This window comes from Oncorhynchus mykiss, unplaced genomic scaffold, assembly GCF_013265735.2.
Source record: "Oncorhynchus mykiss isolate Arlee unplaced genomic scaffold, USDA_OmykA_1.1 un_scaffold_341, whole genome shotgun sequence".
Classification (NCBI taxonomy): Eukaryota; Metazoa; Chordata; class Actinopteri; order Salmoniformes; family Salmonidae; genus Oncorhynchus; species Oncorhynchus mykiss.
This window is the reverse complement of record NW_023493789.1, coordinates 121,876-139,890: the sequence shown is the minus strand read 5'-3', so window position 1 is coordinate 139,890 and position 18,015 is coordinate 121,876. Positions and strand designations below refer to the sequence as shown.

The following is an 18,015-nucleotide window of genomic DNA, read 5'->3' as shown; positions in this document are numbered from 1 at the left end:
TATCATAAAGAACTACAGGTACCTACACGAAACACAGCCCTTATTTGAAATATTTCTGCTGATGTAAAAAGGCTTTTTTGTAAATACATTTGATTTTGATTTAAAAGAAGAAAATTGACTACAGCAAATTGGAGATTGCCTCACAGACGCCATCATGGGAATGATATAGGGGATTTCTCTATTATTCTCTATGATCTCAATGGAGTCATGGGGAAGAACTCAATTGCATACTCCTCGCGTCCTCTTTCCTCGTCTCCTTCTCGAAAACCCATTGGAGGGAAAAAGGTCAGAGGGGCGGGACCTTTTAGCTTTCTCATCCAATGGGTTTTGAGGAGGAGAGAGGACGTGAGGAATATGCAATTGAGATCTTCCCATGTGCAATGTGTCTGAAAGTAGGCGTTACGAAAGATGTGGGTGGATCAACAGAAGTGCGTGTATGGAAAGCGAATCAGCTAATTGGGTAGATTTGTTGCCACTCAAGAAAGTTTTGTGTGGCTGATTGGGCTGCACAACTTGATAAACCAGTGTAGCATATTGGCTATTCTCCTAACCTGCTACGTTAGTTCTCCTAACCTGCTACGTTAGTTCTCCTAACCTGCTACGTTAATTCTCCTAACCTGCTACGTTAATTCTCCTAACCTGCTACGTTAATTCTCCTAACCTGCTACGTTAGTTCTCCTAACCTGCTACGTTAGTCCTAACCTGCTACGTTAGTTCTCCTAACCTTCTACGTTAGTTCTCCTAACCTGCTACGTTAGTTCTAACCTGCCCCGTTAGTTCTCCTAACCTGCTACATTAGTCCTAACCTGCTACGTTAGTTCTCCTAACCTGCTACATTAGTTCTAACCTGCTACGTTAGTTCTCCTAACCTGCTACATTAGTTCTAACCTGCTACGTTAGTTTTCCTAACCTGCTACGTTAATTCTCCTAACCTGCTACGTTAATTCTCCTAACCTGCTACGTTAGTTCTCCTAACCTGCTACGTTAGTTCTCCTAACCTGCTACGTTAATTCTCCTAACCTGCTACGTTAGTTCTAACCTGCTACGTTAGTTCTAACCTGCTACGTTAGTTCAAACCTGCAACGTTAGTTTTCCTAACCTGCTACGTTAGTTCTAACCTGCTACGTTAGTTCTAACCTGCTACGTTAGTTCTAACCTGCTACTTTAGTTCTAACCTGCTACGTTAGTTCTAACCTGCTACGTTAGTTCTAACCTGCCATGTTATGGATAAAAGGATAAATAGTGTATTGCTTTTAAACATGTGTATGTTTTTTCTCCTCTGACAAAACAAACGCTGATTCAAACTGGGTTTGGCAGATTTCTTCTGCAGTAGGAAACATGACTATCCTCAATGAAAGGTGGCTATCAAAGAGAGGACGACACTCTTCCCGTTTGCCAACCAACGAACTGACACACTGCTCGACCACTCAACCACTTATTGGTTTCTGGGTCATGGAGTAGAGAGGACGGTCTTTTGCTCAAACAAGAATCTCCCCAACTCTGCAGTTACCCATTCTTGTCTCATTGGCCAATAGATATGCCTGGTTCATAAACAAGAGGGAGGTGGGAATTTACCCGTTGTGAAGTAAATACCATTTGGATGCATTGAAGTGCTTTGAACTCGTTGAGAAAAACACTGATTGGCTAATGGCCAACAAGCTGTGCAAAACATAAACTAACAGTAAAGCCATCATGCATGTAAACCAATTATAGTGTTCAAAAACCATATTAATACACTGAACACAAATATAAACGCAGGAAGTAAAGTGCTGAGGAGTATTTCTGTCTGTAATAAAGCTCTTTTGTGGGGAAAAACTAATTCTGATTGGCTGATCCTGGCTTCCCAGTGGGTGGGCCTGGCTCCCCAGCGGGTGGGCCTGGCTCCCCAGCGGGTGGGTCTGGCTCCCAGTGGGTGGGCCAGGCTCCCCAGCGGGTGGATCTGGCTCCCCAGCGGGTGGGTCTGGCCCAGTTATGTGAAATCCATAGATTAGGGCCTAATGAATTAATTTCAGATGACTGATTTCCTTATATGATCTGTTACTCTGCAAAATCTTTGAAATTGTTGCATGTTGTGTTTATATTTATTTTTATATTTTTGTTTAGTATAGATAGCTTTTTTTTATAAACAATGTTTTGTTGTTGCATTTCAAGTGGATTTTTCCCAGTTTTATGTGGTAATTTCCCACTTCCCACTTGGATACGAACGCATCAATAGTGTAAGCAATTCAGGGTTTATATAGGCCCGGGAGGAGTTTGCACATGGTGATACGGGATTGCATTCGTTTTGTAACCGGGCTGCCTTCCGGCATGAGCCAGGTGCCGCCAAAGGCGAATTCGGTTCAAAACAAGGTTAAGCACGTGGAGTAATGATTTAGGATAGTTTCATATGCATGTCATTGGCCTAAGTTTTCGGTGTTGACAAAATCCCCATTATGTGCTTTAGCTGCCTTTCCAATATTGGAAAACTCGACCATTTTATCGAAAAGACATGATGATGATCCTGAACGATGGACCATGCTGCCTTGTTGACTATTATGAATGGGCAGCGCAGATTACTGTTCCTTTTGAGAGGCGCTCCTCCCTACCGGTTATGCCCGGTCAAGTGCAACCCAGGTTCAGCTTAATCGAACGTCTTCAATATCCAGCAGGTGTGCGCGCTTAGTAACTAGAAAACAAATCCGGAACTAGCCGCGCACCTGCAGGATATTTAAGAAGACGTGACCGAGTCTTCTCATTTCTAAATCGATATACAAATCGCGGTGGTGAGTATCCCTTGACCACAGGTGTTATGGCAACTTGTGGTGCAATCATTATTCACATAACAGGTCGGCGATTAACTTCTAATAAATTAACGCTTAACTTTAATTTTTTTTAAAAAAAAATTACATTCATCTGATATTTTACAGGCTATAGCAAATGCACTCTAAAAGTGTTTAGTAACATAGACTATGCACACTAGACTAACATTGATTTTGTTAGTCACTCACTCAGTTATCATTAAAATGGCATAGTCATGGGGGAATGTCTAGAATTGACGGACATAAGAGTGCATTTGGCCTCTTCTTTCTGCCCATTGGCAAAAATGATTAATTGCATGAAATTGATCATACAATTGTTAAATTCTTTGCCCAATGGTAGAATGACAGGAAATGAACTTGCAGTAGGCAGGTCTTCCTAGTAGGAATACTAGTCATAACTGGTTTGACAATTGCCTGCAATCTGTATCCCATCTAGACACAACCTGTATACAGTGCAGTAGGAATACTGGGTCATAACAGACTTGTTGGTTTATTTTTCTCCTTTAGTCATGGTTCTTCCTGGGCTTCAGGTTTGGAGATGGATCCTCTTTGCCTGCATTCACTGGCTTTGTGTCTGTCAAGAGACTCCAAGACCGTAAGTCCATCTTCAGTTAGAATTTAGTGGTCAGACCTGCTTCTCTCGTCCTCGGTTTAACGTTCTCTTGTCAGAGCAATTTTTCATCTCCCCTTTCTGCAGGTCTTTATCCCCCTGTATATTTCACCTGGCTTTGTGTTTAGAGATGTACTGATGTTCCTGTTGCCGGGTGTGTTCTCTGTAGGGTTTACATGGTAGCCGTTCCTGCAGTGATCCAGGCAGGCTCAGAGGCCAAGCTTTGTGCCAGCCTTCTGCAGCCCAACGAGACCCTGGTCATGACCGTATCTCTGATGGCCGACGGGCAGAACAAGAGACTTCTCCACCAGAGTTCTGACCAAGAGTTTCACCGCTGTGTCCAGTTTCAGGTCAGCCCAGCACTGGTGGACTTCCAGAACCATTCCATTAAGAGTGGACTGTACTGCTCAGCTTTGATGCATCGCTTAGGTTCTTTGTGCAATGGCAGCTTATTTTATGGTTAATGTCAGTGGTGGCCTACCAGAACTTTTCTGTGATTCGGGCTCCAATTTGTACCAGGTTTTGATTGAATGCTAGTATATACTATTGAGACCATTTATATATGTAACTTACAGCAGGCTGAATGCATAATGGGATCCCTGCAGGAGTTAAACGCTCTACCTTGAAGTGGCTAGTGGCTCTTACCAACTGGGCCACACGGCACCACATTTGAATGTCCTATGTTATCGGTCCGTTTGTTCACCGTGTGTCCCTGTTTCCGGCCCTGACAGGCCCCTCGTGTGAAGAGCGACAAAGTGCTGAACTTTAAGGTGGAGGTTCGAGGAGAAACATTTCTATCAACAGAGGAGAGAAGGGTCATGATCAAACCCTACAGCCCCATGACGTTCATCCAAACGGACAAACCAATCTACAAACCAGGACAAACGGGTAATGTTAGAGCCGGTACACCTTTAGTCTGGTTGCTAAGAAACGGGCCAATGTTCTGTAATGGTTTACTCCGGGGCGTTGACCTTTTTGGGCCCCTGACCCCATTTTGACATCAACAGTTATCCACGACCCCACCATGCTCCCTTTGTTTATTTGAGGCTATAACAGTTTTACAATGAAGTCCTGTCAGACTGAAATCTGAAGGAAGTATTGTTTGAAATGCATCAGGCAATAATTGTGTAGAAAAGAACCCCATCATTGCTGGCAAAGCTCTTCCCCAGTCTGGTCCCGTCCTCTCTGTTCTAACATCCTGCATTATGAGGATTGTAGAGGGAAACGGTAGACATCTGAAGAGCCTTGTTGTTCAGGAATGTGGTGCAGATGCAGTAAATCCCCCTGGGTTCACTCAGGATATGTACACTGGAATCAGGCTGGGAATCCTCAACCAGTATTTCTGGGAATCCTTGGAATTGAGAAAGTTGCCTGAAATGATGCTTCTAATATTCTCATTGTGTTTGTCTTGTCGTTGGCTGTTTACAGTGCTTTTTAGAGTCGTCACCTTGGATACCCATTTTAGCCCCGTCAATCAGCTGGTGAGTTGAAAATATACGTTTGAAAATAGTATTTTAGTTCAGTCTACTATTTCAATCCAAGATGCAGAAGTGTCACAATACTGTGATGGACAACGCAGTCTGGTATTATGTACAGCAATCAACCAGCCAGGACATGAGGCTTCCATTCATATAGGTCAGATTGGAATGTATGGGGTCATCTTTTCCTGAGATTGAATTGCAAATGCTACATGTGATGTTTACATTAAGTGACCAAGCCAATCAGCTGTCTAGTAGCTGTAGACAGCGATGCTCTGTTTTGGCATTGGAGTTCTTAATGAAACCTGACCCCATCTCTTGTCTTTGCCCTTCACAGTACAACATTGTGGAACTTGAGGTAAGATCCTTGTTGGTGTAACTTTATGTTGACTGTCAGTGTAAAGACTGCAGCATTATGACTCCCCCTGCTAGCTAGATCCTCATATCCACCTACTGTACAAGTTGGCTAAATACTTCCAATCAGTGTTGTGTGTAATCTGGGCCCTCTTCAGTAGATGAATGTTGCAGATAGAACTGACTCCTTGTCCTGTATACTGTTGTGAACTTTCCACAACGTTGTGTCCTGCTGAACATGCCCCTTCCTATGAACCAACAGGACGTTAATCACAACCGGATTGGACAGTGGGTCAACGCTACATCCAGTGGCAACATTCTGCAGCTTTCTCACCCCCTGAACTCTGAAGCCCCTGTAGGATCCTATACCATTGTAGTGTGGATTGGTGGAGAGAAAATCTACCACAACTTCAAGGTAGAACAGTATGGTAGGTTGAGTTTCTCTTTCATGCTCTGTAATGTTGCATCACAATCCCGGAACGTTCTGGAGTTCACTGCTGTTCTTTTTATCTGTAGTTTTGCCCAAGTTTGAGATCAACATGAACCTCACTGACAAGATCAGCGTTGTTCAAGAGGAGTATGAAGTGAAAGTGTGTGCAGAGTGAGTAAACACTATTGGTGATTTGCAATGTACTGTAGTTACAAGGTGATGTGGAACTCCACTACATGTCATTAATTATCTCATTACGCGAAGGCAGACCTGGGTTCAACTACTATTAGAAGTATTACATTAACTTTCACATTTCAAATGAAGGATTTGAAAATACAAGTAAATAACATTGTATTGGTCACAACACGTGTTTGGTTCATGTTGAGGGTGCAGCGATATAGATGATCAATGCCAGAGGTATAGAATACAGTATAAACATATGAGATGAGTAATGCAAGGTATGTAAGCATTATTAGTGACTAGTATTCCAATGATGTCAAGTCTGTAGGCAGCAGCCTCTGCTAGTACTGTAGCTTAATTTGATAATACACTTGGAAATTGTTATGCATTTGAGGATACTCAAATACACTTATTTAAATATGCATGTGGTCTGCATTAATGACCCATGCTAATTGAAGACCTATAGTGCTACTGCTCAAGTCTTCAACTGCTGCTAGGATCCCTGAGATTTGTTAGTGGCATTTACGTGACCAGCTGGTTCTTCGGTCATAAAGCATCTCAGATTAGGATGGCTGTTCTAGGATCAGGTCCCAGACTTGACATGTGACCTCGTTCATTATGATCTATAGTTAAAACTGATCCTGTTCTGAGGCTCTATGAATACAGGTCCAGATTCATTGACCGTGTTCAACGCCTGACTTCAAGCCTTTAGGTCTTACGTTTTTAATATGGTAACTGGATGCAGGAAGTTGACACTTGTCTTGTTGTGAATTGAAATCAGATACACGTATGGGCAGCCTGTACCTGGTAAAGCAGGGGTGAAGTTGTGCCGACCTTTGGTGGACAATGCAGTGATACCAATAACAGTTGATGAGCGAAATCCACAAGGAGTTCCTGATTACACACCTCCATGCCACAAAGAGTCAATAGAGGTCTGTCTGCTTTCCTAAAACGAGTAGTGCTGTTTTTACCAACCTATGACATTTTGAATGGGATTTAAATGTGTTTTTGTGGTTCTGCCTGCTTTTCCTAGATGGACCATACTGGCTGTGCTTCTTATGTCTTCAACATGGCACTTTTCACAAAGAACGCAGGAGAGAAATTGCTGGGAGACGTGTTTAGTTTCCATGCAGAAGTACAGGAGGAGGGGACAGGCAAGTCCTCATCACAATCATTATGAGATGCATCATGTTGACTCAATACAAAACCCTTCATTTCACTTCAGCTGATGGCGACGTAACTGTTGGCTGTTTCATTAGATCAGGTTCCCTAACTGTCCTGGGGTTTCCCCTGGGTTCATGTTTTGGTTTTTGCCCGAGCGCTACACAGCTGACTGGAATAACCATCTCATAATGTAGTTGTGATTTGAATCAGCTGTAGTGCCAGGGCAAGAAACTACACGGTGCACCCGGGGGGGGGGGGGGGTCCCAGAACTGAGTTTGGGTTACTCTGCGTTGGCTCAAGGTTGGTAAGAAAGAGCTTTTTGTCCGTTGGTGCTGCAGCAGGGTTTTATATAATGCTGTTTTAATGTTCTGTGGAAGCTGCACTGCAATTCACTTTCTGCGTTGTGAAATATACCATATTTGTTTTCATTTGACAGGTATTACACTGTCAGAGGAGAGAAATGTAGAGCTCTCCTATGTGATTGGAGAATTCACATTTGTTGACACGCCCCAAATCTATGAGCATGGATCAATTATCGAAGGCAAGGTCAGTCCAAATGTTGTTCCTGTTGCATTGTGGATGCTTGGTTTGTCCTACTTCCTGAACTACCAGTATGTGGTGTCACTTCATTCGTACAACCCCCCCTTTTCTTCAGATAAATGCTGTTCGATATAACAACACACCCATCTCTGACATGTTAGTCTACCTGTTCGAGGAGAAAGGCTGGTCCTCATATCTACGACTACAGAACCTAACCACGGACAGTCGTGGTATTGCCAGGTTCTCCGTCAACACAACCAGTCTGCCCAAAGAGAATATTAACCTCGTAGTAAGTATGATTCCTTCCAGGTTTGAGAGACTTTATAATCGATGCCAGTCTCTGGGACTATACAATATCTACATCTTAAATAGAACTATAACTAATTAAACTTTATTATATCTGATTAATAATGTTAATTCATAAGGAAGGGATTGTGGGTCTTTAAGCAGGCAAAAAGGGTTGTTAACCTATGGTTGAACCGACTCAACTTAGCTTTGGGATGTTTAGATAAGGTACAGTTCTCCATTATCTGGAACTGTCTCTTAAATAGTGATGGATGAAGGTGAAGATTCCAGAAGTGAATCTGGATAAGTGTCTGGAGTGAGCGAGCTAGTGGGTTGGAATCAACTTTTGAACCTGTTCTGTCCTGGTCATAGGAGGAAAGACCTTTTATAACCTATGATGTCATATTTTGTATATAAACTGTTGGTGGTTTCATGGCAGCGAGCTCCGAGAATAAATACTGTCATCTAATTTTGATAAGACTGGTCCCTGTCTATTTTATACAAATAAGAATCTTACACATTCTTAAACGGAGTGCATTTAATTAATGAACACATAGGAATTGACATTCCTGTGACGGGGGAACCAAAACGTGCACCGCTTGGGGTCCCCAGGACAGTTGGGGAAACGATTCCCAGAGGTCATGACCCTAACAGGCTAGGTGGAAGTAAAGTGGATCTGTTACCATATTGCTTCCTGTCATCCTCTCAGATCCCCACTGTATATAGGACGGGCTCTAGGGGTTGATTTAGGATTGGGCCTTTAGTTACTATTCCTTTTGTTCCTTTCCAGGTGAGCGACGCCCCACAAGTGGAGTACCCAGGATACAGGGTCCCCTATTTCAACAGAGGGCAACACCTACTCTCGCTGATCCAGCCCGCTGCCCCTGACATTAAACCGTCCAGCTCCCTGGCTATTCAGAAGGTGGAGAAACCACTGGCGTGTGGGCAGGCGGTGTCGATCACCATCCGCTATGCCGTCGTAGGGGAGACTGTCCCAAAGGGCTCTGTGGCTGTCCTCTACCTGGTGAGTAGAACCAGGAACAACCTGCAAACCCATGGTGCCTCTCAAACAGCACCATATTTCCTATTTGCACTCCTTTTGACCAGGATCATGTCAGACATTTCCCGAGACACTTTCAAAGGAAGGATGTTCCTAAACTACACCAATACTCCTAATCAACCACTGTAACCCAACCTTGCTCATGTTACAAATTGGAATTCGTAATATATAAATAATACATTTAGCAAATTCATAACCTATATGAAATGGATGATGGGCATCCACAAATGAATAGGTGCTAACGTATCATACTAATGGGAGTCGTGGATTTGTTAACCGTGTTACGTCTACCCCATGAGTCCAGGTTGCAACGTCTCCACTCTGTTGCTGAGAACTGTTTCCTTTCCCTCCAGGCCTTGTCCAGAGGGGTCATAGTTCAGCATGGACACATCAATGTTACTGTGCAGCAGGACAGTCCTGGTGAGTGAGTTTCATGAAGTGATTCTGAACGTTCTGGAAGGTGCTTAATGAGTGACCTGCTCTTTGCGTTGCAGTAGCCGAGGGTGACGTCACCTTGACGTTGGCAGTGGTCCCAGAGATGGCGCCGGTGGTTCAGCTCCTGGTGTACAGTATGCTACCCAGTGAGACTGTCATCGCCCACAGCATGAACTTCCCCACTGAGAAATGCTTCAGGAACAAGGTGTGTGTGTGGAGGACTCTGGCATATCCCCAGTGACTGTACATCACAAACATTGTTGTCCTTTTATGAAAGGTGTCCAGTATTTCCATGCAGACTGTATCATACCTGGAGTAATGGTATCTGTGTCTGCCAGGTGTTGGTGGAGTTCTCTCCCTCCAACGCTGTCCCAGGGGAGGAGAACACCCTGCATCTCTCGGCCCGGCCCGGTTCCCTCTGTGGGCTCAGTGCTGTTGACCAGAGTGTTGGCATCATGGAGCCAGGGAAGAGGCTGGATGCTGACAAGGTAACACAGCTCACTGAAGTGAACAACAGTGGTACCACCATGCCTACTGTTTTGGTGGTGCTGGGAATACAACCAGTGACCACAGCAGACATGGAGTGGATCTGTTCACTGTTGGGAGCTTTTATCAAATGTGATGGGACTCATTCTCTGGCTTGAGGCCCACTTTCTATTGCCTCTCAGTAACAGGAAAGCACCTCCTTGTTGATGGGACAACTTTCTAAACGTTTAGCAATGGACAACAAAATGGAGTGTTTCCCCAAGTAGTCGTTTCAGTCTGTTCTGTTTGGTCCCCAATGAGCAAGGTCATTTCACACCTCCCTGTTGTCCCTTTCCAGATATTTGATTTGCTACCGGTCAAGGAGACGACCTATGTTCCCTACGAGCTTGAAGATCCAGTAGCATGTTTACGTGTTAGACCAAGGAGATCCATAATACCACACCCATATGGACCGTCTGAGCAGACAAATGATCCTTATGCAGCTTTTCAGGTAAATATTTCTGCCCTGTTTTCTCAACTTGAAGCCTCTTCTTTCTGGGAAGAATCAGTCACCATACTGTTACAATGTGTTAAACTTAATAGAATGACAAACTGACTTTTATTACTAAATTGGTTCTGCTTTTTCTAGACACTGGGATTGAAGCTAGCGACTAACCTGGATATAAGAGTACCTTCCTGCCTCAGTTACCAGGGGAACCAGTACTATCGCTCCTATGGTGAGATGTCCTTACCAACCCTTATTCTCATTGCCAAGTCTAATGAATCTTGGGTTATGGATGACCATTTGCTAGAATAACAAAGCCTGGTTAAACTGGTCTAAACACTGCATGCACTCACTGAGCCCAGCAGCATTCAGTCCATTTTTAACTTGACACTAATGGCCATGTTTTGTGTTGGTAGTAGCTTACAGCCTAATGGCTAGGCCTGGATCAGCGGGTCCTAGACTTGAAATGGCTGTGGCTGGTGGACTTGCCGCTCCACCTCCGCCACCCATACAGACGGTCCGTACATTCTTCCCTGAGACATGGATTTGGGACCTTGTGGAAGTTGGGTAAGTGCTCTGCAGAGTGAGGCTGACCTCTGAAAGCCCTCTTAGCTCTTGCCTCATATCCAAACAGTGGTGTAGATTAGGAACCTGAACCTCTGTAAACTGTAGGTCAGCTTTCTCTTAGGAAAGACCCTTTGACCTCAATGGGTGTCCCTGGTTAGATAAAGCTTAAATGCATTTGTAACAACAAACTGAAATTAGTCCTTGTCTATTAGACACGTGGTGGCTTTCTGTTTGAACTCTGACCTCTGTATTCCAGGGAGTCTGGATCTCTAGATGTCCCCCTGACAGTCCCAGACACCATCACCACCTGGGAGACTGAGGTCTTCTGCCTGGCCCCCAGTGGCTTCGGTCTGGCTCCTCTGGTGGAGCTCACGGTCTTCCAGCCCTTCTTCCTGGAGCTCACCCTGCCCTACTCAGTCATCCGGGGAGAGCACTTTGAGCTGAAGGCCACTGTGTTTAACTACCTCTCCAAGTGCATCATGGTACGACGCTGCACAAGGATGGTTTCTTGAGTTGTATTGTGTGTCGTTCCACGTTATCTTACCCCGTGCTCCTCTTTGGCAGGTTTCTGTGACTCCAGCTCTTTCCTCAGACTACACTCTCACACCCTTGCGTGATGTCCAGGACTCCTCGTGCTTGTGTGCCAATGGACGAAAGACCTTCAGTTGGACAATGGCCCCCTCTGTCCTGGGTTAGTCTTCATCTGTTCAAACGGCAGAATGGATGTCAACCTGAGTTGTGTACTGTCACCGTATTGGATGTTGTGTAACCTGCGCTGTCCTGTGTGTAGGGGTTTTGAACGTGTCTGTTAGTGCGGCGGCTGTCCGGTCCCAGACTGAGTGTGACAACGGGGTTGTGAACGTACCGGAGAGAGGACGCGTTGACACAGTCACACGGAGCCTGCTGGTGAAGGTATGTAGTCTACCGCTGTGGGAGAACTAACGTTAGGTAGCACAGATACTGTCTAGTGGAACTGCCTCTGAAATGAATCCCTCTCCTCCTCCAGGCTGAGGGAACAGAGAAGAGCCACACCTACAACTGGTTGCTGTGTCCTACTGGTCAGTAATGAATCAACGTTGAATGTTCACGGTGGTTGATGTGATCATCTTCATTCAGCTCCTCTTTGTGTCCACAGGAGAAGCTCTGACGGAGGAGGTGGAACTGCAACTTCCCCAGAATGTGGTGGATGGCTCTGCTAGGATTTCCCTCTCGGTTCTGGGTAAAATAAACCATTGTGTTGTGGTGGGAAGACGAACCTTCTCCAGTGACGATGCTGCTGTTTGCAGAAGAGGACAGTCTGTAACAGAAGTCCCTTGTTTCTCTGTAGGGGACATCCTGGGTCGGGCCCTCAACAACCTGGATGGACTGTTGCAGATGCCGTATGGGTGTGGGGAGCAGAATATGGCCCTGCTCTCCCCCAATATCTACATCCTGGAGTACCTGAGGAACACAGAGCAGCTCACGCCAGCCATCCTAGAAAAGGCTACCAAGTTCCTCACTAGTGGTAGGAGAGTCCCTTCAAATCTGTCTTGATTAGATGCCAAATCCACAAACCGGGCTGGATTTGTCCAATTAGAGGATTTCGTTTTCTATTTTAAAGTGTTTCTCCACGGTGTACCCTGCTGTCATGGTAACAGCGGAGCTGCATGACAGATGATCTCAATGTCTTAACATCACTGACCCAACACATGGTTTTCTACTGAAGTCATTTGATGGTAGAATATTGACACTGTCTCATAGCACCCTATTCCTTACATAGGGCAGGACTCTCCAACCTTGTTACTGTCCTGTATGTAGGTTCACTCCAACCCTAATCTCGCTCCCCTTCTAATAATTAGCTGGTTGAATGGGGGTTAATTACAACTTGGTTGGAGGGTAGCTCTCCATGAACAGGGTTGGAGAGCCCTGATATATAGGGAGCCGTTTGGGGCACAACTCTGGGAATAGAACAAGCGCTTGGTCACCGTTGATGATGATAACCCACCGGCAGGTTACCAAAGGCAGCTGAACTACAAGAATGCTGATGGTGCGTACAGCACGTTTGGACAAGGCTTGGGGAACACCTGGTGAGTACTTGGCTTGTTTTTCACCCACTGGTAGTTTCAATGACGTATTGACCAATTAAATGGCATCTCTGGCATGGAGACGCTGGATAGGACAGCTGACGTGTGTGATGTCATGACTTGGAGCTTGACGATATGATGTCAGGGCTTTTAAATGAATCCACTTCTTTCTTCAGGCTGACTGCTTTTGTCTTGAGATCCTTTGGCAAAGCCCAGTCTTTCATCTATGTTGACCCGGCAACGATGGAGCAATCCAAGACTTGGTTGGAACGTCAACAAGGCCAACGTGGCTGTTTCAGAACTTTAGGGAAGCTCTTGAACAACAGAATTAAGGTATTTATATTGCTAATAAACAGGTTGTAGTTTGATTTCAACAGGCTAGATACAGTTGGTGTCTTGACATTGTTTTCTAGGGTGGAGTGACGGATGAAGTCACACTGACGGCTTACATCACTGCTTCAATGCTGGAGCTCAACATGTCCGTGACGGTAAGTAGCTTCACTCCATGGAACCATTTCTCACACCGTCATTACAGGCAACTCATTCAGCCTCCTGTATGAAATCTGTCTTACATCAACTGCCATTTACAGCTTCTACGATGTAGTGAAGTCATTTCTCTGCAAGTAGCCTATGAAATAACAAAGAATGGGCTTAGATCTGTTACTACTGATATTAGGCTCCGTATGCTACTGTAAAGTGAGAAAGGAAATGTGCTCTAGTCTGGTCCCAGATCTGTTGGTGGTGTCTTTTTTTTTTTCCAGCTTTATTTTTAGAGTGCCATGCCTCTTTAGTAGGGGACCTCTGCATATACCTTTTACAAATGTAATAAAATCTACAAGGAAAAACAATCCCGTTCCTCAGCAAAAAGTGTTCCCTAATCAACAATTTGAACTGCCTGAGGCCCCAGAACAGCAAGTTGAATGGAACCCAGTCCAAACTGATCTGGGACCAGGCTGGCTTTTAATGTGCTGCTGTCATTCTGTGCTCTAGGATCCTGTTGTGGACCACAGCTTGTCTTGCCTGAAGAACTCCACCAGTGATTTGTCCAACACCTACGCTACTGCTCTGCTGGCCTACACCTTCACCCTGGCAGGTGACATGGAGACACGGGCCCGGCTTCTGCAGCACCTCGACACCATCTCATTTCAAGAGGGTGAGCTATATCCTGGTAGCGCTGTCTTGCCTTGATTGAGCATGCCTGGATAATGGAGTACTCCTAAAAGTGCAAACCCTCAGACCATCTGGCACTCCAGAGAGGCCCAATAAAATGATTAATTTTAAATTATTGTTAAGAAGAAAAAAAAAACTCTTGCTCCTAAAAAATGTTTTGGACATGAATTGGGGAGGTCAGAACTTTGTATTGTGTAGTCTGTATTAGGATGAATAAGCTAGTCCTTATTCTGGTGTGTGCTCCTCAACCCTCAGGGGGTCTCCTGCACTGGTCCCAGTCCTCCTCTGAGACCTCGCCCTCCCTGGAGGTGGAGATCAGCTCCTACGTTCTGCTGGCGTCCCTCAGTGCCTCTTCTCGGTCGACCTCTGACCTGGGCTACGCCTCCCGCATCGTCAGGTGGCTGGTGAGGCAGCAGAACGCCTACGGAGGCTTCTCTTCCACCCAGGTATACTTTCTAAACACCAGTGGTCTGAAATGGTGCACTAGTACAAACATTGACTCGTATCAGACCACAGGGCATGTGTTCTTCATGTCCAACCTGGTGAGGCTCCCTTCCACTGATAGAGCCTAGAAACCATCATCGTAATGGCTGGAATTGGGATTTAGTCACTTTAGCAACTGTTCAATGTGAGAAATATTCAACCCTTTTAAAATGGTCTCTTTTCATTTTGAACTGATTGTCCTGTGGTGTGCATGTCTAGGACACGGTGGTGGCCCTCCAGGCCCTGGCTCTCTACTCCACCAGGGTGTTCAGTAGAGGAGGAGCCAGCACAGTGACGGTCAGGTCTCCCAGTGGGGACCGGTGCCTCTTCCATGTGAACCAAAACAACAAGCTTCTGTACCAGGAGAGGGCGCTGCAGGACACAGAAGGGAAGTACAGCGTTGAAGTGCAGGGCAGTGCTTGTGCCTCAGTGCAGGTCAGTGAAAACACATCTCTCCTCCAGTCCTGTGGCGCAAGATGCCCTTTAATACACAGTACAGGGAAGCTGTTTCTTCTGGCTCATAAAATGTTTGTATTCGGACAGGATGGTTTCCCTGACTTCCTCTTCTCTATCCCAGGTGGTGCTCCGCTACAACGTCCCTAGTCCTACCAGAAGCACAACGCTCAGTATCCAGGTGACTCCAGAGGTGGACTGCAACAGGAAGTCTTTGAGACCCAGAGTCACGCTGAAGCTCCAGTCTCGGTCAGAATGAAGGACATATTTGTATGAATTCTAGTAAATGTGTGACCTGCAGAATGGGTTTGACCCAAATGAATTAGTTTTGGTATACCTGTGTATATTGACCTAGTTGGTACCTCGGCTTGGATCAGTCAGAATGCTTATCTGGTCTTTATGGATAAAAAAATCAGCTGTCAATCATCTTTCTCAGATATCATGGAAAGGAGCTCACCACCAATATGATTATAGTGGATTTGAAAATGCTCTCTGGGTTTTCTCCAGATCCAGACTCTTTGGGGAGGGTGAGTTGTTGGGACCTTTATCCATGGAGGTCTTGCCTCGTCTGTGTCCCTTTGTTTAAGGATGACGGTTCTTTGTTCATGCGATATCAATGACTTGTCTTCACAGCTGAGGGGTTCAAGTCAAGTGGATCGTGTTGATATCAAAGATGACCATGTGTTAATGTACTTGACAGAGGTGAGGTGAAAACCATCTATCAGTCTGAAACCATTCACATGGCACTTCATATAATGGGCTTCATTTAAACATAATATATTTTGATGTACAGTAACTTCTGCTTTGATCATTTAATGACCCGTTTGTTTGTTTTTCTCCCAACAGCTGACATCACTTCCTTTCCACATCACCCTGGACATCATACAGGAGTTCCCAGTACAGAATCTAAAGCCAGCAGTGGTCAAGATCTATGACTACTACCAGCCAAGTAAGTTACTCTACTAACCCTCCCCAAAACGTTATTTTTACCCTCTTCTGAGGAACATTTGGTCAAGTTGTTTTCATTTACTGAGACGAAGCTGTCTTACGGTTACAGGTGACCAGGCTGAGACAGAATACGTCTTCCCTTGCAACTAGGGGTTCCAAGCTGGTGAGCTACTTGAAATCTGGAGTTATTGGTGATGAATTGTGTACTATACATGATTTAGGGAGCCAGTCTTCCTTTAATCTAAATGTTGGTCAGTTTGCTAAAGGATTCATTAAATGTCTTTGCTCCTCGACAGATGGAAGAAGATGACATTGATGTCACACCTGCAACCCTTGAGACGTCTTTCAAGTGCTGAAGTAAAACTATGGATCTGGAAATAAAGTGTTTCATTAAAACCCTTTTCTGGAGCCTTTTGTCTCTGATCAGTGAGGTGAATATTGAGGCAGTGGTGTTCATCCTGGGGTACATTAAGCAATGTGATTGGGTCCAGTAAACAGAGCAGCTCTCTGGAGGTGTAGTTTCCATCTGTGCTGTTAATCAGGGTCGCCAACTGTACAAAGGTGTAGATGTTGGGTTCTCATCTCTTCTGTTCCTCAGTCTGTGACATGGACGCCTGTAGTTGTGAAGGCCTGCTTCTCATCAGGGAATGGGCCAGGACATATTACCACTTAATGACATGTCTTACTGTGATCTCCTGATGAATGGTGTGGACAAGGCAGGGCAGGATGTGGTGGTAAACGCCTCACAAATCAATGAGACTGACGACCCAACAGATACTCTAGAGCCCTACTGACAACACTGACGACCCAACATATACTCTAGAGCCCTACTGACAACACTGACGACCCAACAGATACTCTAGAGCCCTACTGACAACACTGACGACCCAACAGATACTCTAGAGCCCTACTGACAACACTGACGACCCAACAGATACTCTAGAGCCCTACTGACAACACTGACGACCCAACATATACTCTACAGCCCTACTGACAACACTGACGACCCAACAGATACTCTAGAGCCCTACTGACAACACTGACGACCCAACAGATACTCTAGAGCCCTACTGACAACACTGACGACCCAACAGATACTCTAGAGCCCTACTGACGACCCAACAGATACTCGAGCCCTACTGACAACACTGATGAACCAACAGATACTGTAGAGCCCTACTGACAACGACTCGCATCTCGTTCATAGACTTTAGTATGCAAACATACTGGGATTAAGAGTAGCTGTGAAAAGCAGTGTTTATGACCTGACAATGGGACAGAAAAGACCATGTTCTGGGTTGACTGACAGCTCAGCATGTACAGTAAACTAAGTAATTACTCTACTTTTGACAGCGGTACAATACCAGATGTTTCGGTTCAGAAGATTTAGCTAGCCCTCTTCATTAGACAGTACTCGGCAATTCTTCAACAATAGTGAACACAAATATCACCATGTGAATTGTTCCCATGTTTCATGAGATGAAATGAAAGATCCCATTAATGTCCCATATGCACAAAGAAAGCTCTCAAATTGTGCACAAATTTGAGCATTTTGACTTTTCCAAGGTTATCCATCCACTTGACGGGTGGGGCTGATGACACGTTAACCTTGTGCTGAGGACAATGAGGCCGCACTGAAATGTGCATTTGTCGCAATGCCACAGCTGTCAAATTGAGGGCGCGCGCAATTGGCATGCTGACTGCAGAAATGTCTGCCAGAGCTGTTGCCAGATTGAGTCATTTCTCTAATGTTTCCCGCATCAAAGTCATTTGTAAAGAATTTGCCAGTACTTCCAACCCGCCTCACGACCAGGAATTGTAATCCTGCCAGCCCAGGAACTCCACATCCGGCTTCACCTGCAGCATCGTCTGAGACCAGCCACCTGGACAGCTGATGAAACTGGAGTATTTCTGGTTGAGGTAAAGCCTTTTCATGGGGGGGGGGGTCTGGCTCAGTGGGTGGGCCCAAGCTCTCCCATGACTGCGCCCCTGCCCAGTCACATGTCATCCATAGATCAGGGCCTCTT

At 45.3% G+C, this 18,015-nt stretch overlaps 1 protein-coding gene across 3 annotated transcripts; it reads left to right on the top strand.

Annotated features, from left to right (window-relative positions):
* Positions 1–2,654: 2,654 nt before the first annotated feature.
* Positions 2,655–16,396, top strand: LOC110513016 (alpha-2-macroglobulin-like). 3 transcript variants are annotated; one of them, XM_036973864.1, is made up of 37 exons: positions 2,655–2,762; positions 3,306–3,393; positions 3,578–3,758; positions 4,140–4,296; positions 4,837–4,889; positions 5,224–5,244; positions 5,503–5,668; positions 5,757–5,841; positions 6,632–6,782; positions 6,884–7,004; positions 7,451–7,560; positions 7,670–7,843; positions 8,630–8,863; positions 9,253–9,319; positions 9,397–9,539; positions 9,673–9,822; positions 10,158–10,310; positions 10,449–10,536; positions 10,721–10,871; positions 11,128–11,353; positions 11,436–11,562; positions 11,662–11,783; positions 11,878–11,929; positions 12,007–12,090; positions 12,199–12,375; positions 12,862–12,937; positions 13,111–13,267; positions 13,348–13,422; positions 13,925–14,087; positions 14,360–14,550; positions 14,807–15,022; positions 15,165–15,289; positions 15,477–15,567; positions 15,674–15,742; positions 15,887–15,989; positions 16,098–16,151; positions 16,285–16,396. In XM_036973864.1, the coding sequence occupies exons 2-36, from the start codon at positions 3,308–3,310 to the stop codon at positions 16,136–16,138; spliced, it is 4,386 nt and encodes a 1,461-aa protein (XP_036829759.1). In that variant the 5' UTR covers positions 2,655–2,762; positions 3,306–3,307; the 3' UTR covers positions 16,139–16,151; positions 16,285–16,396. The 3 variants fall into 3 exon arrangements, with proteins under 3 accessions (XP_036829759.1, XP_036829758.1, XP_036829757.1); XM_036973863.1 differs by having other exon boundaries at positions 2,656–2,762; positions 9,394–9,539; positions 10,724–10,871; XM_036973862.1 differs by having other exon boundaries at positions 2,656–2,762; positions 9,394–9,539.
* The last annotated feature ends 1,619 nt before the right edge of the window (positions 16,397–18,015 follow it).